The sequence below is a fragment of the Marmota marmota genome, unplaced genomic scaffold (assembly GCF_001458135.2).
Source record: "Marmota marmota marmota unplaced genomic scaffold, marMar, whole genome shotgun sequence".
NCBI classification, from domain to species: domain Eukaryota; kingdom Metazoa; phylum Chordata; class Mammalia; order Rodentia; family Sciuridae; genus Marmota; species Marmota marmota.
In genome coordinates, this window is record NW_025999900.1 from 3,003,453 (window position 1) to 3,029,587 (window position 26,135).

Genomic DNA, 26,135 nt, shown 5'->3' on the forward strand with positions numbered 1-26,135 from the left:
AATACCATCATTCTTCCCCCTCCCCATCTTCTCTCCCTCTCCCTCTTCCCCCTGCTTCTTCTTCCCCTTCTTCTTCTCTCAGAGCTGAGACATCTCTCTTTTCTTGTCCTTGGATATCAGAACTCTATCAAACTCTGTCAGAACTCTATCTTCAAACTCTGGGACATGCACCAGTGTTCCCTCACTTTCTCAGGGTTTTGACATGGAACTGAGTCACACTCAGTTGGTTCTCAATCATTCAGACTTGAAATAAATTATATTACTGACTTTCCAGTTTCTCTTGCAGGTAGCATGTTGTGGGATTTCTTGCCTGCTGTAAGATTGTGAGTCAATTTCTCTAATATATCCCCTCTCCATCCATTCATCCATCCATTCATCCATCCATCCATCCATCCATCCATCCATCCATTCTACTGGTTCCATTTCTCTCTTTATATTTCAGGCAGCAGAAAAGAGGGCAAAGGACACTCAACAACTGTTATTTTATGTAAATTCTTAGAAGCTTCCACCTACATCCTATTACCCCAACATAGTCTTATAACCACAATCAACTGCAAAATACCCTGGGAAATATAGTATTTATTCTGGGCATAACATCACCTAAAAATTGGGGGTTCTATAATTATGGAAGGGGAGAATAACTGATGGAGACAGTTATTTATTTATGTCACATATGCCACATACACTTAAGCCTATTTTTTAGAAGACAAAACCAACACATTATTTTCATGGTGCACTCAGGAAGTTTTAAGTAGTTTCTTTTGGTTTATTTATAAAGTGTAAGGCAGGAAGAACACCTGCTAGGAAGATAATCAAGAGATCAGATCATAAAGGTAAGACTGTGTATGCAATTCAGTGTACTCAGTGATTCAGTAATTTTTTTTTAAAGAGAGAGGTGAGAGAGAGAGAATTTTTAATATTTATTTTTTAGTTTTTGGCGGACACAACATCTTTGTTTGTATGTGGTGCTGAGGATCCAACCCGGGCCGCACGCATGCCAGGGGAGCGCACTACCGCTTGAGCCACAACCCCAGCCCCTGATTCAGTAATTTGACAATTCTATAAACTGAGTTTTGAGATTGTTCAGAAATGGAAAGACGACCCTGGACAGCAGTGACCATCTTACTAACCACTTATGAGAAACAGACTCCCTCTCCATTCCTCCCATGTCTCCTCTTTAAATGCAAAGAAACTGCAGCAAAAATGGGAAGGGAGACAATGTCTTGCCAGCATGATTTTAGAAAGAGAATCAGCAAAGGACAATAGATCAATATTCAGTGAAATAAAATCTGTACTAAGCTCCTGCTGTGTATATATAGCCAATTCAGGTGGCCACAATAGTCTATCAAAATAGTAGTGCTACTGGCCTAGATGTAGAATTAGAAACAAGGTCTTTCTTTTTCTTTTCTTTTTTCTTTTTTTGCCTACCACTAAGTTACATCCCCATACATTCCCAGCCCTTTATTTTATCTTATTTTTTAAAATTTATGACAGGGTCTTTAATTACCTAGGCATGTCTTGAACCTGCAATCCTTCTGCCTCAGCATCCCAAGTAGAAACATAATTAATTAATTAATTAATTAATTAATTAATTTATATTTTTTGTAGTTATAGATGGATGCAATACCTTTATTTTATTTATTTATCTTTTTGTGGTGCTAAGGATTGACTCCAGGGCCTTACATGTGCTAGGCAAGTGCTCTACCACTGAGCTACAACCCCAGCTCCCAGAAGATATTTCTTGAAACACTAAAGGAAAGCAAAGCTAGCTTAAATAGGAAATTTGCAGCCCCCTCTTCTCCTCAAGTATCTACTTTAAACTCTTGGCCATGCCAATCCATCAGGTCTTTTTTTTTAATATTTATTTTTTAGCTTTTTAAGGTGGACATAACATCTTTATTTTATTTGTATGTGGTGCTGAGGATCGAACCCAGTGCCTCACGCATGCCAGGCGAGTGTGCTACTACTTGAACCATATCCCCAGCCCTCCATCAGGTCTTAATGTGTTGCAGCAAGACATCATCAATTATATTGGGAGCTAAGGTGTGACTATAACGAGATCACAGAACTTTTCTGGCTTGCTTATCTATGAAATGAGAGGACAGGATACATTGGGTTCTCAGAGTCCTTCCTGCTCAAACATTCTAGAAAGGAGAAGTCAGAGATAACTAATGATATCAATGGTAACATAGCAGTCTCTTCCCAAACATACTCCCAAGCTTTGCAACTTATTCTTTTTGAAATTGGCATGTAATTGTACATATGTATGGGGTAGAGTGTGATATTTCCATATATGTATACATTGTGTAATGATCAAATCAGAGTAATTAGCATATTCATCACCTTAAACATTTATCATTTCTTTGTGGTGAAAACATTCAAAATCTCTTCTAGCTATATAACTTATAGTAAGTTAGTTGGCAAGTGATTGGGCAGATGGCAATGAGATCTTACAGGCTTTGAGATAGCAGATAAATTTTATTTTAAGAAATTGGTTGTAAAGTGTATCTATTCTTGGTAATCCTATGTAAATGGTTTTGGGATACATAGAATGAAAAAGGCATTTTAAAACAATATCTAAGGACCATTATCAGATGATCCTTATAAAAATAACCAGTTTAACACCAAAAACATTAGCAATAAAAGAAAAAATAGGACCAGGGATATACCTCAGTGGTAGAGTTTGCCTAGCATGTACAAGGCAAAATGGATAAGTTGAACGTCATCAAGGTTAAAAAATTTGGTGCTTCAAAGGACACAATCAAGAAAGTGAAAAAACAAGGCACAAAATGGGAATAAAAATATTTGTAAGTTATTTTATCTGATAAAGGATTTAAGAGATTTATATCTAGAATATACAAACAATCTTATCACTCAATAATAAAAAAGGCAAATAGAATGTTCTACCATATGCAATCACTGGAAGGTGGGAAATGGGCCTTTTTTTTTTCTCTCTCCTTGATGGTATTTATTTATTTATTGTGATTCTGAGAATCAAACCCAGTGCTTCACACATGCTAGGCAAGAGTTCTACTGCTGAGCCACAAACCCAGACTGAAAATGGGCATTTATGTCCATGTTTTAAGGAAAAAAGAAGAGTAAGCTCTTGCTGATGAGCACAATGTCTAAGTGGCCTCTTAGCTGCCTTATTTGCCCTCTCCCATTATCTTTGCCTAATCTAGATTCACATCTAATTTCAAATTGTCACATTTTAGAAAGTCAACTTATCCCTCTAACTCCCAGTTTTCTCATTTGTATATAATATAAAACCTACTTCTTAGGGTGATTGGAAGATCTCTGTAAGAACCTGGCCTGATACACAGAGTAGGCACTTAGTTACCACCTGCCTTGTTTGACATTCCTTCCTATCTTTGATAAAGAAGGGGCTTAATTTCTTAAAAATAAATTATAGTTTAGGGCTGAGGCTATGGCTCAGCGGTAGCGCATTTGCCTGCCATGTGTGAGGCACTGGGTTCAATTCTTAGCACCATGCATAAAAAAATAAAGGTCTATCAACAACTAAAAAAAAATTTTAATTTATTTAAAAAAATTATGGTTTAGGCAAATAGGAAAAAAGAAAATGGCCTTCCTAGAAAAATTAAAAGGAGAAACTAAAAAATATCTCAGATGATTTTTGTTGTTCATTTGGCAAATTTTATGTCATCTTCTGCCAATATCATCAGCAATGTTGTATTGAAATCAATTTGTTCTTCAATTACTGACACTTTGGTAAGTCTATCGTTCAGCTCCACAAATCAGCCCTCAATTTTCTGGCTTTGATTTTCCTCATACATTATATCTTCTATACTTCAGCGCTGCCTGGTTTTGTGCATTTCATTGCCCATTTTCTTCTTAATCATGTAAAGTGTCAGAATTCAAAGTCATAACTTTGTTGCTAACAGATTAGTAAAAATTATATATAATATAAATAGTATATATTTATAACTTATTATTATATTATAAGATCAAGGTGGTTTTTAGAGCATCTCAGATGATTAGGAATGTTATAAAACCTTAAGCAGTTACTCTTCATTGAGTGCAGTTGGGTTGACTTGAAGGAAAGACTAGTTTAATCAAGCCCTGCTAGTAAAGGAATGTGACTTATATTGTCTTACTCCCATGCTCATTTTTCTTCATTTTTTAAAAAATTTTGGTACTAGGGATTAAACCCAAAGGTGCTTTATTACTAAGCCACATCCCTAGCCCTTTTTATTTTGAGACAGGGCTTACTAAATTGCTTAGGGGCTTGCTGTTGCTGAGGCTGACCTCCAATTTGTGATCCTCCCGCCTTAGCCTCCTAAGCCACTGGGATTACAGGCATGCACTAACACACCAGGCTTATTTTTCTCTGAGGCAAAACACTATTAAAAAATGAATCCTGTTTGTTTTTATATTGCATTATTAACATCTAGCCAAGTTTTTTCCCTTAAGGGATAAAATGTTTGAGAGTTCTGTTTGTTCAGTTTCGTTTTTTTTTTTAAGTTTAACTTCTCAAATCTGACTTTGTTTCCCCTGTGGCCCTTCTCTCCAATATTACTGTCTAATTACAGGGATACTTTCTTTTAGAGCATGATAAATGCAAAATTACAAACTATTCTTGCTACTCAGTCTGCTAATTTCAAATCTGAAAGAAATATATGTTTTGTAAGATTCAGTTAACCTACAAATATTCACTAATGTATCAAGCATCAGCTAGGGACATAGCAATCAGCAATGGATAAGATCCTTGTTGTTATTTATATTCTATATCCCCCTCTATTAATTCTCAAGAAGTGAGATAGCATTAAGCAAGAACACTAAAGTGAAGGTTGTGTTCATTGTGTAGAAGGGAATAATCAGAGTGGTGAAAGAGAGAATGACCTCAAATAGGGGTTTCTTGAATCATATTGCAATATCAAAAATGTGACTTATATGCTAATATTTTTGCCTCTCATTGAAAAATGAGGGTATGTGGGAGCTACAATATATGTTATCTTCCATAAATGTATACACGTCTTTTTCATTCTACTTCAGGTTTGCATATTTGCTGTTTCCCCTACCAGGAATGCACTTCTTTTAATACTCTAGAATGACCAACTCCCTCTTATTCTTCAGGTGTGGGTTCAAATGTCATCTCCTTTTCAGAAACTTGGCAAAGTTTTCCAAGAAGTTAGTAATCCTTTTCTGTACAATGCTATTTCTTTACTGTTTTACCTACTTGTTTGTGCCCCCACCCCTATCTTCCAGTACTGGGGCTTGGAACCCAGGGGCCTTGCACATGTGAGGCAAGTGCTCTACCACTGAGAACATCCCCAGCCCTCTGTCTTACTTTGAGACAGGCTCTTGCAAAGTTGTCCAGGCTGTTCTAGAACTTGTGATCCTCCTGCTTCAGCCTCCTGAACAGTTGGGATTACAGATGTGTTCCATTGCAGCCGCTTCTCCTTTCCTCCTTTTAAAAAAAGTAAATGAGGCCAGGCATGGTGGCACATGCCTGCAATCACAGTGGCTCGGGAGGCTGAGGCAGGAGGATCTTGAGTCCAAAGCCAACCTCAGCAAAAGCGAGGCACTAAGCAACTCAATGAGACCCTGTCTCTAAATATAATTCAAAATAGGGCTGGGGATGTGGCTTAGTGGTCTTGTGTCCCTGAATTAAATCCCCAGTTTCCCACCCTCAAAAAAAAGTAGTGAAATGTTACTTATATTCTATATCCCCCTCTATTAAATTAGTATTTATTCTTTTAGTGGTTAACCTATAAATTACAACATGCATATTAACTTATTACCATATACAACAAATCTTTAGTTTTGCTACATTTTTTTTTTTTTTTGGTACTGGGAGTTGAACCCAGGGGCACTCGACCACTGAACCAAATCCCCAACCTTTTTTCTTTTTAAATTTTGAGACAGGGTCTTACTAAGTTCCTTAGGGCCTTGCTAAATTGCTGGGGCTGGCTTTGAACTAATGATCGTCCTGCCTCAGCCTCCTGAGATGCTGGGATTATAGGCATGTGCCACCACTCCCTGCTACTTTTATTACTTCTTAACAGTCCTAGAACATCAGACACCTAAGTTCCATGTATTTCCTTCTTGCCTTTTTCATTGTTTTCATACATCTTAATTCTACATGTATTTTCAATTCCACAAGACCTTTCTAGTATATCTGTGTTAGTCAACTTTGTGTCACTGTGACCAAAATACCTGAACAACTTAGATGGGGGAAAGTTTTTTTTGGCTCATGGTTTTAGAGGGCTTAATCTGGACAGCTGACTCCATTGCTCTGGGCCCAAAACCAAGCAGCACATCATGGCCAAAGGGCCTGGTGGGGAAAAGCTGCTTACCCCATGGCAGCCAAGAAACAGAAAAGGAGGGGAAGGGGCTGCTGGGAGGATGCACACTTCCAAGGCATGCTCCCATGACCCACCTCCTTCAGCCATGCCCCACCTGCCTATAGTTATCACCCAGTCAGTCCATTCAAACCAGATGAACTGGTTAGGCTATAGCTCACAATCCAGTCACTTCACCTCCATAACATTCCTGCAGTAACACAGTGTTATGCTCAAATTCGGGACCCCCAAAAGACCACCAGAGACCAAGATCGATGTAAGCAGCAAAGAGGTGTTTATTGCGGTCCCCCGCGCACACACAGCAACTGGTGAAGCTGAGAGGCCCTGAGCCCAGGGTTTGCAGCAGTTTTATACACTCTTTGGGGAAGGCAGGGACTTCACATACATCATAGCATCTCTTAGTAAATCATCACACGTTATCAACCACCATAAACTACTGGGAGGGTCATCTGGCATCCCAGGTATTTTCCCAGTCTCATGCTGATTGATGGCTGCCAGGGGGTTGCTGTGGGTCCCCACCTAGCCTGACTGAGTCAGGGACACCTGGTGCAGCAGATCTCTCCAGCTAGGCAAGCGCTCCACCACTGAGCCAACAATCCCAGCCCAAAGAGCTAAGGGATTTTAAAAACATAGTTTGGCTGGAAAAGTACAAGTAAAGCTGGGGCCCAGGAAATGTGCTTGTCGAAAAGATGACAGCGCCTAAAGAAATGCTAAGTACTTTACACAGTGACAAGAGGAAAGATACCTTGAAGATATCTCAGGAATTTGCAAGACCTACTCTCTTGCAGGCTCCAGGGTATAGGAGGGGAAATTCTTGCACAGAGGGGGTCTAAGAATTTGTTTCACCCTTCTCATCCACAGGTGCTAGTTTTGCAGGAATTCTGAATGCTAAAGTTCAAGGGTCATGGAGGCTTACACCAAGATTTCAAAGGAAGGCCTGGGTGACCAGGCAAAGTGTTGCAGGGTCTGAGTCCTTGCAGACTGCCCCTGAGAGGGCAATTCATGAAGATAAAGCCCAAAGCAGGAATCGAGACCCCGAGAAGCTAAAAGATGACGGTTATGTAAACTGTCTGCCAAGGAAAGCATCTGACTGCTGGGGATTTGGGGGAGCCTGGCTAAAGATAGCCTGTGAACACAGCAAACAGCCAAATGAAAGGGGTGGAACTGCCCAATGTCCTTTGGAGAGAACATATCAATACCTTGTGCCCTACATAATGGAGGCAGAACTACAGGAAATATTTATGCCACTGAATTTAGGTCTCGCTTTGGTTTCATCCTTTTTTTTTCAATATCCCAATTCCTTTCTTTTAGAATAAGAATGTTTACTCTGTGTCACTGTGTATTGGAAATATGTAATTTGCTTTTGATGTTCATAAGGGCTCACAACCAAGGGATTGCCTTGAGTCTCTGAGAAGATTTTGGACTTGGATTTTTGGGCATTGTTGGAACTCTTGGAGATGGAGTAAGTATTTTGCAATGTGAAATGGATGTGAGCTTAGGAGCCTGATGTGGGATATTATGGTTTGTATCTGAGGTGTCCCCCATAATAATCCTGTTGAAAAACCAGCTTCCACCTCAGAGCAAAGCCTGTCCAAGGAAGGGACATGACCTTTGTCCTTGGAAAGACCCATAGAGCACTCCTAGGTACAGACCCACCCTGCTGAGTTGTTTATCTACAAATAACAGGAGAGATCTGCTGCACCAGGTGTCCCTGACTCAGTCAGGCTAGGTGGGGACCCATAGCAACCCCCTAGCAACCACCAATCAGTATGAGACAGGGAAAATACCTGGGATGCCAGATGACCCCCCAGTAGTTTATGGTGGTTGATAACATGTTGGGAAACCATGTAGTTCAGCACGAACACACCTCTTGGCTTAAACCAATCAGTTCAAACGAATCCTCCTCTTGTAGTAACCAATCACCTTTACCCAACTTGTTCCCGCCAGTAAATGTGCTAATCATGTTTTAGAGTTGTTTTATGATTTTCCCATGGTGTGTGATGATTTGCTAAGAGAATCGATGATGTATGTGAAGTCCCTGCCTTCCCCAAAGAGTGCATAAAACTGCTGCAAACCCTGGGCTGGGGGCCTCTCAGCGTCACCAGTTGCTGTGGGGGGGGGATCGAGCTAGCTCACAATAATCTTGGTCTCTGGTGGTCTTTTGGGGGTTCCGAATTCAAGCATAACAGTGGCTTTGAAACTTACATGTTTTTTTCTTTCTCCCAATATTTTCCCTACCTAAACTTCTCCTCTCTGATCTTTTCCCTAATCTTCTCCTGCCTGATCTCCCTGATTTTTTTTTTTTGTGGGGGGGGTTAACTGGGGACTGAACTCAAGGGCATTGGCATTAGGGAGAAGAACCAAGGGGCATTGGGGAGGACCACTGAGCCACATCCCCAGCCCTATTTTGTATTTTATTTAGATATAGGGTCTCATTTATTTAGATATAGGGTCTCACCTCATTTTTGCTGAGGCTGGCTTTGAACTCATGATCCTCCTGCCTCAGCCTCCCAAGCCGCTGGGATTACTGGCCTGCACCACTGCACCTGGCTCCTCTCTGATCTTCTTTTCCTTGACCTTCTCCTTTCTGATCTCTCTTCCCTAATATCATTTTCTCAGAATCACCTCTATAAAAGCTCCTTTTCCTGCTAATGGGCAGAATCACAGCCTTTGGGACAGGAGTCCCCTGTGTTTCTCCTTTGCCAGCAAAGCAATAAGCCTTCTTTTTCCTTTTTCTCAAAACCCTGTCCTTGTTATTGGATTGGCAATGGGGATAAGGATGGAGCTAAGTAACTGGGATTACAAGCATGTCTTACACTGAACCTACAATCAATTTTAATTTATACTTTCCCACATGGTATCAAAAGCTTGGTTCTTGTCCCCAATGCCAATTTAATAAGGAGGATACAATTTTGAGAAAAAAAAAAAGGGAAAAGAAAGTTTGTTTTGCTGGCAAAGGAGGAGCACGGGGTACTTCTGTCCTCGAGGCTGTGATTCTGCCCTTAAGGGAGAAGAGAGGGCTTTTACAGAAGCTCTTCAAAGGCTGTATTCCAGGTGTGCCCAGACTGGGGTGAATAGGGTGTGTGTCTCTAGTACACCCTGGTATGTTGAAATTCACTTGTAATTTGGGAGATAGTCACTGCCTAGATCTTCCAGTGACATCTCCTTTCTGTGGTGGGTGTGTGCTGAAAGATAATTCTCCCTAGGAGGGAAAAAGGTAATCTTGTTTTCTGCCCACAGGTTAGGGAGGGGAAGAGGAGAAGAAAAACATGCTTTTTCGCTTTTTTAATATTTATTTTTTTAATTATAGGTGGATATAGTACGTTTATTTTTATGGGGTGCTGAGGATAGAACCCAGTGCCTCACACATGCTAGGCGAGAGCTCTAACTCTGAGCCACAACCCCAGCCCAAATATGTACCTTTTAAAATAAGCAGTCAGGGCTATATTCAAAAGGTGAAGTGGACCGTTATCACACACACAGTTACTATCTGGAGACTCTTTATTTTTTTATTTCTAGGTTTTGGTCTTAAATCATTTTCCTTTATCTGAATAACCCTTGTAGTGTTTTTGTTGTTGTTGTTTTTGTTTTGGTACTAGGGATTGAAGTCAGGATGCTTAACCCCTGAGCCATACCCCCAACACTTTGTATATTTTATATAGAAACAGGGTCTCCCTGAGTTGCTTAGGGCCTCACTAAATTGCTGAGGCTGGCTTTGAACTCAGATCCTCCTGCCTCAGCCTCCTGAATTGCTGGGATTATGGATGTAGGCCACTGTGCCATGCTCTCAGTATTTCTTTTAATGCAGGCCAGCTGATGAGTAATTCTATTTGTTTGTCTAAAAAACACTTTAATTTTTTTTTTTTTTTGATGGTGCTGGGCATTAAACCCAAGGCCTTGTGCATGCAAGACAAGCACTCTACCAACTGATCTGTATCCCCAGCCTTAATTTCCTTTTTAACAATTTTTTTTTCTGCTTAAAATTCTGTATTGGCTGGGTTATTTTTTGTTTTTTTCATTTTTTAAAAAAGTTTTTTCTTAAGATGGACACAATATCTTTATTTCATTTACTTATTTTTATGTGGTGCTGAGGATCGAACCCAATGCCTCACATGTGAAAGGCAAGCTCTCTAACTCTGAGCTATAACCCCAGCCCCTTGTTTTATCATTTTAAGTATTTTCTTTCCTGCCTCCTGGATACCAGTTTTTCTCTTAAGTTGGTTGTTAGCCTAATGTTATTGCTGAGAAGGGAGCTTGCCTTTTTCTTCCTCTAGATTTCAGAAATTTGATAATGAAACCATGCATTTTTTGTTTGTTTGTTTGTTTTTGTATTTATCCAGTTTGGAGATACTAAATTTAATGAATCTGTGGATCAATGACATTTTTTAAAAATTCGTGGCTATTATCCTTGTAGATACTTGATTTGCCCCCACATTTTCTCTCCCTGTTCCTGCTACAGCTCTAATTATACAAATGGCAGAATTTATGGTCTCACATGTCTCCTAACCTTTTTTAAGGCTTTTTTTCTCTTTACTGCATTTTGTATATTTTTTATTGACTTGTCTTCCAGTTCACTAATACAGTCTTTTGCTACATCTGATATAAAATTCATTCACTGAGTTCTTAATTCAGTGATAAAATGTCCATAAGGATGTGTGTGTGTGTGTGTGTGTGTGTGTTAATTTTTTTTATATATATATATAGTTTGATGCTAAGGGCTGGGATGTAGCTCAGGGGCAAACTGCTTGCCTCGCATGCATGAAGCCCTGGGTTTGATCCCCAGTTCTAAAAAAGAAAAGACAAAAACAACAACAACAACAACAACAACAACAAAAACCCAACTAACATTGTTTGATGTTAAAATAATCATCCTTCTAATTTATTGTCTATTTAATACATATTATCTAGTAATTAAGGCTTTGTCTGCCAATGATAATATCTAGATCAGCTTTTTTTGTCTTTTCCCATAGATTTTCAGTTAGTTTTGTCTTTTCATGTGCCTATGTATTTATTACAGAATATCAGATGTTGAGTGTAGTCTGATGATATTGTCTTCCACCAGAGAGGATCCATCCCTCCATGAATGATTTTAATACAGAGAGAGGTTAAAATAACCACTGTAATTCCTAGGATATTAAATGTCAGACATCTGCACTGGTGATATTAAAGTTCATAAGAGCTTCACTTGAATTTGTAGGAAGTATCACAAACTTCTTTGAAATCGGTATAAAACAGCATAAAAAATGATTCACTGGAAGCTCAACTAGAAGGTGTTTTAAAGTTCACATATGTCCATTCATCTGCCTATACCTATCTTTATATAATAATAGTCTCATTCTTTTCTGTCTTTCAAAATTCATATGAATACCTCTTATTTGCAGATTTGCCAGATGGATGGGAAAGACTGTTCTGAGGAATGTTCCTAACTTTTCTACAATGAAAAGAGAAAAAAAGCCTCTTAAAATGGAGGTATTTGTGATGCCAAGCTGAAAACAAATAATTTATCACAAGAGAAACACCTGATTCAATGTCAGATTTAGTGATATCAATTTTTCCTCCTCATCATTTTATTACAGAAAGTATCTCAAATAACTTCAGCATTAAAAACACAAAAATGCTGGGTGTGGTGGCATGCACCTATAATCCCAGTGGTTTAGGAGGCTAAGGCAGGAGTTCAAAGCCAGCCTCTGCAAAAGTAAGGCTCTAGGGCTGGGTTTGTGGCACAGTGATAGAGCATTTGCATAGCATGTGTGAGGAACTCAGCACTGCATATAAATAAAATAAAGGTCAATTAACTAGTGAGTATTAAAAAAAAAAAAAGCAAGGTTCTAAATAACTCAGTGAGACCCTGTCTCTAGATAAAATACAAAATAGGGCTAGGGATGTGGCTCAGTGGTCGAGTGCCCCTGAGTTCAATCCCCTGTACCCCCAAAACAAAAACAAAAACAAAAAAATGACCATTAGAATAATCAGTTAGTTTAATTCAAGTAGAATACCAAGTTTCAAACCAAAAATGTTTTAAGTATAATGAATTTTTTTTTTTTTTTTTTTGGTAACAGAGATTAAACCCAGGGGTGCTTAACCACTGAGTCACAACCCCAACCCTTTTTAAAAATATTTTTATTTAGACACAGGTTCTTGCTGAATTGCTTTGTGCCTCCCTAATTTGCTGAGGCTGGCTTTGAACTTGCAATACTTCTGCCTCAGCCTCCTGAGCTACTGGCATTACAGCATGTGCCACTGTGCCTGGTTTATAATGAATTATTTTTTTTTTTTTTTTTTTTTCGGCAGTGCTGGGTGTTGAACTCAGGGCCTTACACATGCTAGGCAAGTGCTTTTACCACTAAGCCACATCCCCAGCCAAATAATGAATTATTTCTAATGAAACTTTCTGTTCACACACTTGTGTCCTTGGTTGAATACTCTATAATCCAGCTGGTAAGAGGTAGCTGAAAGCAAACATATATATATAAAATATGTATTTCTAATTTCACTTATTTTTTGTTTTTATAGGAACAAATGGATCAGTAATATAATAGTAAAATTACAGTGAACAAAGTAATACTCACGTAGTTGCTTTCAGCAACTTACATAGAAATTCACCTAATAGAATTGGATGGATATGTTATTACATACAACAATGGCTGAACCTCCAGTTTGTTTAATTTTTTTTTAGTTGTAGTTGGGCACAATTTTGTTTATTTATTTTATGTGGTGCTGAGGATCGAACCCAGGGCCTCACACATGCTAAGTAAGCGCTCTACGGCTAAGCCACATCCCCAGCCCAAACTTTCAGTTTTGTTTTTTTTTTTAATTAATATTTTTTAGTTATCGGCGGACACAACATCTTTGTTTGTATGTGGTGCTAAGGATCAAACCCGGGCCGCACGCACGCCAGGAGAGCGTGCTACTGCTTGGGCCACATCCCCAGCCCCAAACTTTCAGTTTTTTAAAAGAAGATAGGATTTTCCAATGATCCTATCTTTAAAGAAGAGAACAAATTTTAATATGATTGACTCATAGAAGTAATATTAGGATCTGGATGTGATGATACATGCCTGTAATTACAGATACTTGAGAGGCTTGGCAGGAAGATCATGAGTTTCAGACCAGCCTGGGCAATTGTGGTTTTCTCCGTGTGACTGAAATACCTGACAAGAACAACTTCAGGGAGGAAAAGTTTATTTTGGGGTTATAGGTTCAGAGGATCAGTCCAGGCTTGGGTGACTTAATAGCTCTGGGCTGAAGGAAGGCAGAAAGCTGAGGCGGGAGAACATGGTAGAAGGGTGTTACTCTATTCATGGCGACCAGAAAGAAGAGAGTGAAATCTCTTTATCAACCACACCTCCTTTGGCCCCAGTTTTTCATGCACTTTTCTGGGCAAATTGTAAGTTTTTAAAATTCTTCAGGTCTGCTTTATGCTCCTGATTCTAACAGTAAATATGGCTGTCATCAGAATCCATGCCACTATCTGAATGCTTTGCTGTCTTGAAATTTTCTCCACCAGATTAACTAGTCCATCACTTTTATATTCAGCCTCATGCAAAGTCTCAGAATAATGGATGAAATGTAGATAAGTTCTTTGCCAGAATGTAATATGAATGGCCTCTAGTCCTATTTCCAATAGAGTCCCTGTTCTGAAACTACATGGACAGTCTTTACTGTCTGCTACGCTCTTAACATTCTGGTCATCACCAGCACCACCCATTAAGCTTTGGTTACAATATTTTAAGTTTTTTCCACCATGCATCTCCAAACTTTTTCAAATTCCTTTGAAAAATCAGTTCCAAAGACTTGTGAACCAATGGTCAGGTTAGTCACAACAATGACCCCACTCCTGGTACCAATTTCTTTATTCTTTTTTATTAGATTTTAAAAAATTGTAGATGGACACATTACCTTTATTTTACTTATTTTTAAAAATGTGATGCTGGGCTGGGGATGTGGCTCAAGTGGTAGCGCGCTCTCCTGGCATGCGTGCGGGTTCGATCCTCAGCACCACATACAAAGATGTTGTGTCCGCCGAAAACTAGAAAATAAGTATTAAAATTCTCTCTCTCTTTCTAAAAAACAAATATATATTAAAAATGTGATGCTGAGGATCAAACACAGTGCCTCATGTGCTACATGAGCTACAACTGAGCTACAACCACAGCGCCAAAGCAAATCTTTTAATCAATTACCATCAGAGACTTCTGTAACTCTGAACACTAAAGGGAGAGCTCAACTATAACAAGTTGACTGGCAGGCTTAAGAAGAAAGGATGGGGAGGAAGGCAAGAACAGTGAACAATGGTAAACGACAAAGGAGAGAAGTGAATTGCTACTACAATTGTACATATTATGGCACTTTGCCATCTGGATTTCACACAACATTTTGTTCATGCTTACAGCTCTTTCGATGCTGTATTTAAATATGCTTAATGTAAACGTGTCTATCTCATAATCTGTGACCTCTTACAAGACACAACTGCATCTCACTCCATGGTATCCCTTCTGTAGGATCCATAGTAAATACTGGAACAGAGTTGAATTAATGTATGTCATTACCTAGGTTATCCATTTCCCTTCTAACAATCCAATAGGAGTCCAAACACAACTTGTATCTGAAGCACATTGACTAAAATAAAATAGTGCAATTTAACTATTACTTCTTAAAGGATATGTAATATCTTTTAATATAGCATTTCCACATTAAGTATAATGGTTAGTGTAGGTTTTTTTTTGGGGGGGGGGATTGAATTCAGGGGCACTTGGCCACTAAGCCATATCCCCAGCCCTATTTCATATTTTATTTAGAGACAGGGTCTCACTGAGTTGCTTAGCACCTCAATGTTGCTGAGGCTGGCTTTGAACCTGTGATCCTCCTAAGTAGCTGGACTTACAGGTGTGTGCCACCATGCCCAACTGGCCCTAAGGAACTTTGTGAGACCCCGTCACAATATAAAAATATATAAAGGGCTGAGGACGTGGCTCAGTGGTAAAGCACCTCTGGGTTCAATCCTTAGTACAAAAAAAGAAAAAACAAAAAAGCATTCTGTTGCTAGCTTGGTATTTGTATTTTTTTCTTAAACAGATGTAAAACCTTCCCATGTATTTTTCTGTATCAATTAAGATGATCTTTTTTCCCCCTTCGGTATCATATAATTTTTTTCCTTTAGTATCTCAGATTTTCTTTCTTCTTCTTCATTTTTTTTGCGGGGGGTACCAGGGATTGAACTCAGGGATATTCACCACTGAGCCACATCCCCAGCCTATTTTGTATTTTACTTAGAGACAGGGTCTCACTGAGTTGCTTAGCACCTCACTAAATTGCTGAGGCTGGCTTTGAACTCATGATCCTCCTGCCTCAGCCTCCAGAGCCACTGAGATTACAGGCATGAGCAACTGCACCCAGCCTCCTCTTTTTTAATGGCCAAATATCATCCTACTGAATGGATGTACTACATTTTGCCTATCCATTCATCTACTGATGGTTACTTGAATCATCTCTAACTTTTGGCTTTCACATGTTACAAAATACTCTTTTGGCTTTTGCTGCTATTTAAAGATATGAAAACCATTCATACCTCATAGGTCTTATAAAACTAAGCAAGGAACCTAGGTTGTAGCTCAGAGGTAGAGCATTTGCTTAGCAACTGTAAGGCCCTGGATTTGATCCCAGCACCACACAAAAAACACACAACAGAAAACTAATTATATAGTTTGAATATGTTAAACTATGACTTACCTATTTTGTAGTCTCAGGTGAGCTACTCTAGATCACAGCCTAATTGTAAGCTATATTTTTCTATATAAAAATAAATTTTCTTGGGCTGGGGATATAGCTCAGTTGGTAGAGTGCTTGCTCTGCATGCACAAGGCCCTATGTTCAATCCCCAGTACCAAAAATAAATAAATAAATAGATAGATAGATAGATTGATTTTCTCCTAGTATCACAGATTAAAAGATGCCATTATTAATTTAAGATTTAAAGAGATATAATGAAATACTTGTTTTTCATGACAATATTACTAGTATCTATAGAAAGATATTCTTACCCTTGAGAAAAGATAACAAACCTTCAGAATAATCAATTTCTTTTATTAACATTCTTTACAGAAATATTTTTTAAAAGAATGACAAAATTACCAGTAAGCGAAACTTCAAGGTTAAAATTAAAGATGAAACACTGTAAAAGGATTTTACCACAAATATTATCGAAAGGATATTTTGAAATAAAATAGTCCTATTACAAACATTTTTATATTTTGAGTGTCAAAATGAATTTCACAAGATAATTTCCTTTTCATCAGCAACTATTTAGATAAAAGTAAACAATATAAATATTAACTAAATATGTTTTTATCATTATAGGTAAATGCCTATGATTTATTTCTATTTATTTGTTTAGGGTGCTAGGGACTGAACCCAAGGCCTCATGCATGCTAAGACTTGGCTCAGTGGTTAAGCGCTCCATGGTACAACCCCTGGTACAAAAACAAACAAACGAAACAACAACAAAATCCACAGCTCAAACCACCTGTTTCTTTAAGATTCATCAGCTATTTACTTCTAAAAAGTCCTTATCAGAGCTATTTCTTCATACCCAACATTTACTAACCCAACAGATGGGTCTTTAAAATGAGGCATGTAATTTTACTTCCAACTCATTGATTTTCTTTTTTTTTTTTTTTTTTTTAATTTTAATATTTATTTATTTTTTAGATTTCGGCGGACACAACATCTTTGTTTGTATGTGGTGCTGAGGATCGAACCCGGGCCGCATGCATGCCAGGCAAGCACGCTACTGCTTGAGCCACATCCCCAGCCCCTAACTCATTGATTTTCAAAACTCAACTGGAGGCTTAAAAATATTTTAGAATACAAACAGACCTCTTGAATTAAACCATTCTCAACATTTGTCCAGGATTTGTTTGTGAACTCATTTGTTGTTACATACAAGGTTTAAACATGCTTACTAGAGGTTACAGACAGAAACCATTACTTGAAACTTTGAAACCTATCAAGGAAACTCCTAATGCAACATCACTGCTTTTTCCTTCTCCTGTAAGAATCATTACTGTGAACGCGTACTCGCTGGTGCACAGAGGATGCTATTTTCATGCTGTCTTTCTTTGCAAACATCTTCTCTACTGTTCCAGGTTTCCAAAGTAACAACTGTGCATCTTCTCCCCCTGTGAGCAGAGAATCATCCTGTGTATTCCAATAGAAAGAACGAACGGTGGCGGCATGTCCTCCCTGAAGGGCAGTCACATGGGTCAGTCCTGACGTGGTACAGTTCATTAAGTGAATCCTTCCTGTGTTTGTTCCTCCAATAACAAACAATTTGTCCATCTTTTCATGATAGAGGCCACCAATCAAATAGTCCAAATTACCTTCTTTCACGTTAACTATTTCTCTGACATCCTGGATGTTCAAACGTGTAATTGGTTCATCAGTATCCAAATGATTAAGATCCCACCAACAAAATCCTTCATCATGTGTCATGCAGTAAATCTGTTTATAATCCTTCCCGGACCAACCAATACAGCTTACGGATGACACTGAGTTACAGGTTGTAACTAGTGCATCTTCTTCATTATCAACATTAATATCAAATACATTTACCAAGCCATCAGTTGAACCGGAGACGACCATGTTGGGATTGCTGGGATGGAAATGTACTTGGGTGATATCATCACTATGTGTCTCTGAATATGTACCGAGTGGGTCTCTACTAGTAGACAAACCCTGAGAATTAACTCTTGCATCCCAAAATACCAACAATGCATCATCGTCCACTTTTTCTGTACCAGCACAAATGACATGATCATTACAATTGATATCAAAGCTGATGAAAACATTGGAAGTGTACCCCTTGAACAGCTGAACAGGTTTTTCACTGGCTAATCGAGCGTCCCAACATTTTACAGTGCCATCAGTACTTGCTGAATATACACTGTCATATGAATTGGAGAACTTGACTCCATTAAGAAGTCCAGGATATCCATTAAATTCTCGTAATATGTTTAATGTTTCTTTATCATATATCCTTATTGATCCATTAGAACATAAAACAGCAACCAAGCTTCCTTTTTTTTCTTGTACAGTCTTCGATGTGTCTATGTCAAGCAGATAAGTGGGTTCCTTCGGTTCCGAGGAACGCTTAACAATATGCAGGTTAGAAAATTGTTCCTCAATCTTCTCCATATCAACAGTATCATTCAATGATAGTAAAACTCTGTAAAACAGAAATATAAAAAATAAAATTAAACTAAATTAAATTTAGTTTCTCTAATGTTGCAATTAGGTAATAAAAAAAATTGGCATAGCTGGGCACAGTGGCATATGTCTGTAATCCCAGCAGCTTGGGAGGCTGAGGCAGGAGGGTTGAAAATTCAAAGCCAGCCTCAGCAACTTAGGGGAGAGTCCTAAAGCAACTTAGTGAGATCCAGGCTCAACATAAAAAATAAAAAGAGCTGGGGATCTAGCTCAGTAGTTAAGTTCCTTGGGTTTGATCCCTAGTTAAAAAAAAAAAAAAAAAAAAAGGCACAGAATAGAAATGGAAGCTGTTCTAATATTTTAATCATTTCCCTATCACAATATAACTAAAACTCAGTTGCCTTCTAATTTACTCTTTAATGCTGCATTTACCATAGGTATTTCTTAGCTAGTAAGAAAAGATATAAATTATATATATATATATATCATTTAGTAGTTCCTTTTAGTTCAAACCCAATTATTGGTCCTGCTCACAGTCCTCAGTATTGGCAAACACTGTGAATCATTATCTGGCCCCAGGTCCCTTATACAACTTTAGAATTTAGCAGGGATGTGTAGGCCATGGGGGGAAAAAAAGTTCCCCAGAGATGTTCATGCCTTAATCCCTGGAACCTGAGTATAAGTTAGGTTACATGGAAAAGGAGAAATGAGGTTGCAGATGGAATTAAGGTTGCCAATTAGCCTAATTTAAAGCTGCTCTTAAAATAGGGAGATTACCCTAGATTATCTGGGTAGACCTAATATAATCACAAGTGTTTTTAAAAAGTAGAAGAGAAACACAGACGTGTCAGAGGGAGATGTTACATGAAAGAAAGGCACAGGGAGATACAACATCACTGGTTTTTAAGATGGGGGTCATAAGCCAAGAAATGTAGATAGCCTCTAGAAACTGGAAAAGGCAAGAAAGCATTCTCCTCCAGAGGATTCAAGTGGAAATGCAGGTCCACTGACACCTTACTTTTAGTCCAGTGACATCCACCTTGGACTTCCGACCTTCAGAACAAGAAGCTATGAAGTAAGTGTGTAGTCATTTGTTATAGCCCCATAGGAAACTAATAAGTCCCCAGGACAGAATCTTGGAGAAGTGTTTCTCAGGCAGTAGCAACTTTTAAATGGTGGGACTGGTTTTGAACACAGACATTCTGGCTTTAGGAAATGAACTCATACGACCACACTAGATTGCCTCTCCCTGGTAGATTTTATGTGGAGAAAGTTCAAAGCCAGAAAAGTCTGAACTCCTAGTGACTTTATCACAGCTTTCTTTTTTTTTTTTTTTTTTTTCGGTACTGGGGATTTAATCCAGGGGTGCTTTACCACTAAGCCACATCCCTAGCTAATAGCTAGCTAGCTATCTATCTATCTATCTATCTATCTATCTATCTATCTATCTATCTATATATATATATATTTATATTAGTTGGAGTTGAATACAATACCTTTATTTTATTTATTTATTTTTATGTGGTGCTGAGGATTGAACCCAGCATCTCGCAATGTGCTAGGCGAGTGCTCTACCGCTGAGCCACAACCCCAGCCCCTTTTTATTTTCTATTTTGAGACAGGATCCCATTAAGTTGCTTAGGGCCTCACTCAATTTCAGAGGCTGGCTTTGAATATGAGATCCTCCTGCATCTCCAATGACTGGGATTACAAGTGTGCACCACCATGTCCAGCTCACTACAAGTTTTTCTATGGTACTTTTCGCTAATGAATATCCTAGTCTGCTTCACTAACTAATCCACAACTTTATTCTTAATTTTTTTTCTGTTGCTTTAGTGATAGCTTTGGAAACATCCATCTTTTCATCTTTAAGAGAAGTGACTACTAACTCAACAGTTATGAGGATTAACTGAAATAATATGTGTAATGTGTTCTGCTTCATGTCTGATATAGCATAATACATGTTCAATAAACATAACTGTAAAAATCACCAGTATCACCACTACCTTTTCCACTAACACCAAATGATAAAGAAGTTGGATCTATCAGAGTGGCCTCAAACAGCATAATTGGTGGTTAAAAAAATATCAAAAAGTTGGGTCTAGGGTTGTGGCTCAGTGGTAAAAGGATTGTCTACCATGTGTCAGGCACTGGGTTCGATTCTCAGCATTGCATAATGAATGAAATAAAAAAAGGCCCATCAACATCTGAAAAAATATTAAAAGGTACATTCAAAATTGGCACATGAACTATCCCCATCTTTTAATTTTGAAATTTAAAAACTGCTAGGCATGGTGGTACATGCCTGTAATCCCAGTGACTGGAGAGGCTAAGGCAGGAAGATTGCAAGTTTGAGACTAGCCTCAGCAACTTAGTGAGGCCCTAAGGTCTTAGTGAGACCCTCTCTCAAAATAAAATATAAAGGGCTGGGAATGTGGCTCAGTGGTTAAGTGACCCCTGGGTTCAATCCTGGGTACCAAAAAAATAAAAGTAAAAATAAATTCAAAAATAAATAAAAATAAAAACTATAAAACCTGCAAGAATAATATAATGAACACATATAAACACACACAGTCCTTAACCTCCTAGAGTCCCCAACTGTTAACTTCTTGCCACATTTGTTTTCTCTCTATATCTATATACATACATCTTATTTTGTGTGAACCATATGAAAGTTTGTTACAGAAGAAATACCACTTCATTTCTAAATATTTCAGCATAAGAACACCTTCCCAACCTTGTTTTTCATGACACTGAATGTTTTAAAAAGTCCAGGCCAACTGTCTCAAAAGATGTCCCACATTCTCGATGTGTCTGTTTCCTCATGACTAAATAGAAGTTTAACACTGTGGGTAGGGATACTATTTAGGTGATACTAAGTACTTCTTGTTGCATCACCTCAGGGAGGCATATGATGTCAAGTTATACTGGGATCTGCTAAGCAGTTATTCAATCATTCTTTCTACCTCATTTTGACTTTCATCTAGAAAACTATAAAGATTCTCACTCTCTGCCCCTCCCTTCCTCTCCATTGTCACTAAGAAATTATTTTTAATAACTGTATAATAGTTCATTGCCTTTTTTTTTTTTTTTTGAGATCGGAATTTGTTAGCTTTTTCGTTGCTGCAACCAAAATACCCAACAAGAACAACTTAAAAGGTGGAAAAGTTTATTTGGGGCTCACAGTTTCAGAAGTCTCAGTTCCATAGATAGCTGTTCCATTGCTCTGGGCCCAAGATGGGGCAGTGCAACATGGGGGAAGGGCCCAGTGGAGGAAAGAGGTCAGGAAGCAGAGAAAGGAGAGAAGGGGTGGGGAAGGGGTTGGCTCTCAGGGAAGATGAACCCTCTCAGGGCACATGCCCCTGCTTACCGTTACCAGCCAGTCTCCAGGATGGATAGTGTGAATGGAGCTCTTATTATCTAGGCACTGTACCTCTGTATATTCCTGCAGCAACTCAGGAGCTTTGGGGAGACACCTCACATATACAAACCATAACATGGTCTAGTTATTTGTCCAGTTATTCCTGAGCTTAAGAAGTTCCTGCCTTAGTCTCCCAAGCAGCTGGGACCACAGGCATAAGCCACCACACCCAGCTTGTTGCCTTTGATGTCCAGACTGTTCCAACTGGACACTGAGAAATACTTTTGGTTTTTTTAAATAACATTACCCCGTCAGTCTATAATCCCTACATGGATAAAACTATGGAATTACATTAGACTAAAAATAGTAAACTTCCTTCAATTTAAGTATTCCAAGACTAAAGAACCAATGACTAGTTATGCTGTGGTAGTCACCAGCATAACTGTTGGTTTTCCAACCAAATAGGCTAAAATGGCTTCTTTCCTGGAACATATCATGGTTTCTCCTACCTCAGTACTATAACAACAGCTGTTTCTCTGCCTGGAATACTCTTTCCCCACATTTTCTACATGAATAACTCCTTCCTGTTATTCAGGTCATAGTATATGTCACCTCCCCAGAGAGAACTTCCCCATCAACCAACATAAAGAAGCCCTCTTGTTCCCTGTCACATTGCCTATTCTATTAATTTAAAAAAATTAATCGCTTAATTACAGAAAACTTCAAATGTACAAATAGGTGTAGAAGAAAGTATAACAGACACCCAAATATGTAATACCCAGATTTAACAGATGCTAACATTTTTGCCACATTTGCTTCAGAATTTTTATTTAAATAATTGAAACATTACAGACACAACGAAAACTTTTACTCCTATGCTTAAGAATTTATAAAAAGGAACTACATTTATGTGTATCTGCTGTGAAATTTACACTATTCATTCAATAATTTTTGAGAAGCCCTGTTTTATTAATGAACATTATAGGAAAATGGTTGCTTATGCCATTAAAAACTGGTCATTGAGGGCTGGGGCTACAGCTCAGTGGTAGAGTGCTTGCCTCACATGCGTGAGGCACTGGGTTTGAGCCTCGGCACCACTTAAAAATACATAAAATACAATTAAAAAAATAATAAAAGAGCCTAAGAGTTCTAGGAGCAACAGAATAAACCTGAAAGGACATTGCATGCATCTGTGTGTTTGCAGGGGGATTCCACTCATGGGAATTTGTAAAATGAAGGCATTCAAAGTACAAAATGAAACTACTAAGATTTTACATTTGTGAAGAAAAAACATTATTTAGCATAATTTTTTACCACAAGATATTCAAAATATCCTAAAATGTGCATTTAACTTTTCAGTCCACAATTACAGGGTGACCTCATTTACATTCATGTTTTTAATTGCCACCTGTCAGTGAATAATCCCATCTATCTATACACAAATCCACATGTCCAACTGTCTACTGGTGATTTCTCCTTGGATGTGTCCTACCATACCCCAAAACAAAAGGGGCTATTTATTTATTTATTTATTTTTGAGAGAGAGAATTTTGTAATATTTATTTTTTAGTTTTCGGCAGACACAACATCTTTATTTTATTTTTATATGGTGCTGAGGATCAAACCCAGTGCCCCGCACATGCCAGGCGAGCACGTTACCGCTTGAGCCACATCCCCAGCCCCAAAAGTGGTTATTTATGCTCCCCTCTTCCCAAAACCTTGCCCTTGAAAAATACTAAACAATTTATAAGTCTCAATTGTCTCCATTTTGTTCAATGGTATTTGCATCATAATGGTACCTTGCTCTATCTAGTTCTCACGTTAGAAATCCTCATAAATATCTCACTCTTCCATTCAGACCACTCATTCAATCTCCAAATCCTACTTTTGAGCAAGTTGCTTAGAGAAACATTAGATTAAATCTATTTCTGTAGATCAAAATGATACTGAAATTTCATATGGCTCAACCTAACCAACACATGTGGAGAACAAAATTAACCATGAATTTAATCTTTTTTTTTGTCTGTTTGTTAGATGCACAAAATAATGCTTAATTAGCATTCTAGATCTCAACAGTTTAAGAAATATTACAGAGAGAGCTAAGGAGGTGAAATGAGAATATTATGGTTTAGATATGTGGTATCCTCCCAAAAAAGAACTTATGTATGAGACAATGCAAGAACAGAGGTGAAATGATTAGATTATGGGACTTGAACTTAATCAGTGGATTGAACCGCTGACATGGATTAACTGTGTAGTAATTGGAGGCAGGTCACTGGGGGCTTGCCTCTGGGGTTTATATTTTGTCCCTAGTGAGTGCAGCTCTCTTTCTGCTTCCTGATTGCTATGTCCAGAACTGCTTTCCCCCACCATGCCTTTTTTCCATGTTCTGCCACACCTTGGGCCTAGAGCTATAAACTAAAACCTCTGAAACTTGGGAAGCTGAGGCAGGAGGACTTCAAGTTTGAGGTCAGCCTCAGTAATTTAGTGGGGCTTGAAGCAACTCAGTGAGACCTTGTCTTTAAAAAAAAAAAAAAAAAAAAGGCTAGCGAAATGGCTCAGTAGTTCTAAGTGCCCTTCAAGGTTCAATCCCTGACACCCACCCCACTCTTCCAAAGTTATTGTCAGGTCTTTTGGTCACAGCAGCAAAAAAGATGACTAGAAGAGATATATGAGAATACACACATACACAAACACACACATGCACACATGGAGGGACAGAAGAGTACCAAAGGAGACAGTAAATGAAGATAGGCAAAAAGAGATCAATAAAGAGAAATACATAAGTGAAAACGAAGTTACTGCTACTTCCTTTTCAATCCTACAGATACACTGCTGTCCATACCCTTCCCAACACTGAGAGGAGATAAGAGAAGGTCCAGATAAAGAAACAGGTAGAGGGATGGGGATGTGGCAAAAGTAGTAGTGCTCTTGCCCAACCACATCCAATTTAAATTTGGACCTAACTGTTCTGGGAATGGAGGTAGATTACTAATATCTCATCTTTTTTTTTTTTTTTTTAATATTTATTTTGTTGTAGTTGAACACACAGTATCTTTATTTTTATGTGGTGCTGAGGATTGAACCCAGTGCCTCACACATACAAGGCAAGCACTTTACCATTGAGCTACAGCCTCAGCCCCTAATATCTCATCTTGACCTATAATTCCTTCAAAGAGCTATCTACTTCAGTCCAAGAAATAGCAGAAAACTAGCAGTGGCCTGGTGCTGAGCCATGGCAGCTGTTGTGATTGTTACTGGGATACAAAATTCTCAGGTATGTAAATAGTGCAGTGGCTGGGAGAAATTTAGAAAGATACCTCATGGACACCTTGGGGCTTCAAATAATAACTACTTGTTGAACAGCCATCCTGCAACATTTTTGGGGAGGGATACTGGGGATTGAACCCAGGGGGTGCTTTACCTCTGAGCTACATCCTCAGTCCTTTTTTATTTATTTTGAGACAGGGTTTTACTAAATTATTGAGGCCAGCCTTGAACTTTCAATCCTGTTTCAGTCTCCCAAACCGATGGGATTACAGGCATTGTACCATTGCACCTGGCCCATCTTGCAATATGTTACATGAGAAATGCTGACTGATCTCTGATCTGAATCATTGTTCTTAGCTGACTACTAGCTGGTACATGCCTATAATCCCAGCAGCTCGGGAGGCTGAGGCAGTAGGATGCGAGTTCAAGGCCAGCCTCAGCAATTTAGTGAGGCCCTAAACAACTTAGCAAAACCCTGTGTCAAAAAAAGGGCTGGGGATGTAGCTCAGTGGTTAAGTGCTCCTGGGCTCAACCCCCAGTACCAAAACAACAACAACAACAAAAGGTTGACTACTTAATAACAAAATCACTAAACTTAAGAATGAACTCCTCTTGCAGGTTTTTTTCTATTTTTTCTGGTACCAGGGATTGAACTCAGGGGCACTCGACCACTGAGCCACATCCCAGCCCTATTCCTTATTTTATTTAGAGACAGGGTCTGACTAAATTGCTTAGTCTAATGTTGAGAGCCACAGCCCAAGGGGCCTCAGCAAACTTCCAGCTGCCAGCACCATCTGCCAGCTGATGATTGGCTCACAGCGGCCCCAGCAAACTTCTAGCTGCCAACTGATTGGCTCCTCTACGGTGATGCTCATTGGGTTGTTTCCCTGCCTTTTCAGACCACAGAGCTGCTCATTGGGGGACTTTTTTTGGCTCTGCCCACGCGACCCAGCCAATTGGCCTCAAGAGCAGAAGGA

The 26,135-nt window shown here is 38.7% G+C and overlaps 1 protein-coding gene across 4 annotated transcripts in view; it reads right to left on the reverse strand.

Moving 5' to 3' along the window:
• Positions 1–16,385: 16,385 nt before the first annotated feature.
• The window catches only part of Wdr89 (WD repeat domain 89), a 40,596-nt gene continuing 30,846 nt past the window's right edge, over positions 16,386–26,135 (reverse strand). For 3 of the 4 annotated variants that reach the window (XM_015490023.2, XM_048798468.1, XM_015490014.2), the window contains 2 exons: positions 17,150–18,546; positions 16,386–16,980 (listed from right to left, as the gene is read on the reverse strand). In XM_015490023.2, coding sequence (XP_015345509.1) covers positions 17,352–18,515 — 1,164 coding nt within the window. In that variant the 5' untranslated portion in view covers positions 18,516–18,546 and the 3' untranslated portion in view covers positions 16,386–16,980; positions 17,150–17,351. Of the gene's footprint in view, positions 16,981–17,149; positions 18,550–26,135 lie in introns of all 4 variants that reach the window. The other variant, XM_048798467.1, reaches the window with a different exon arrangement.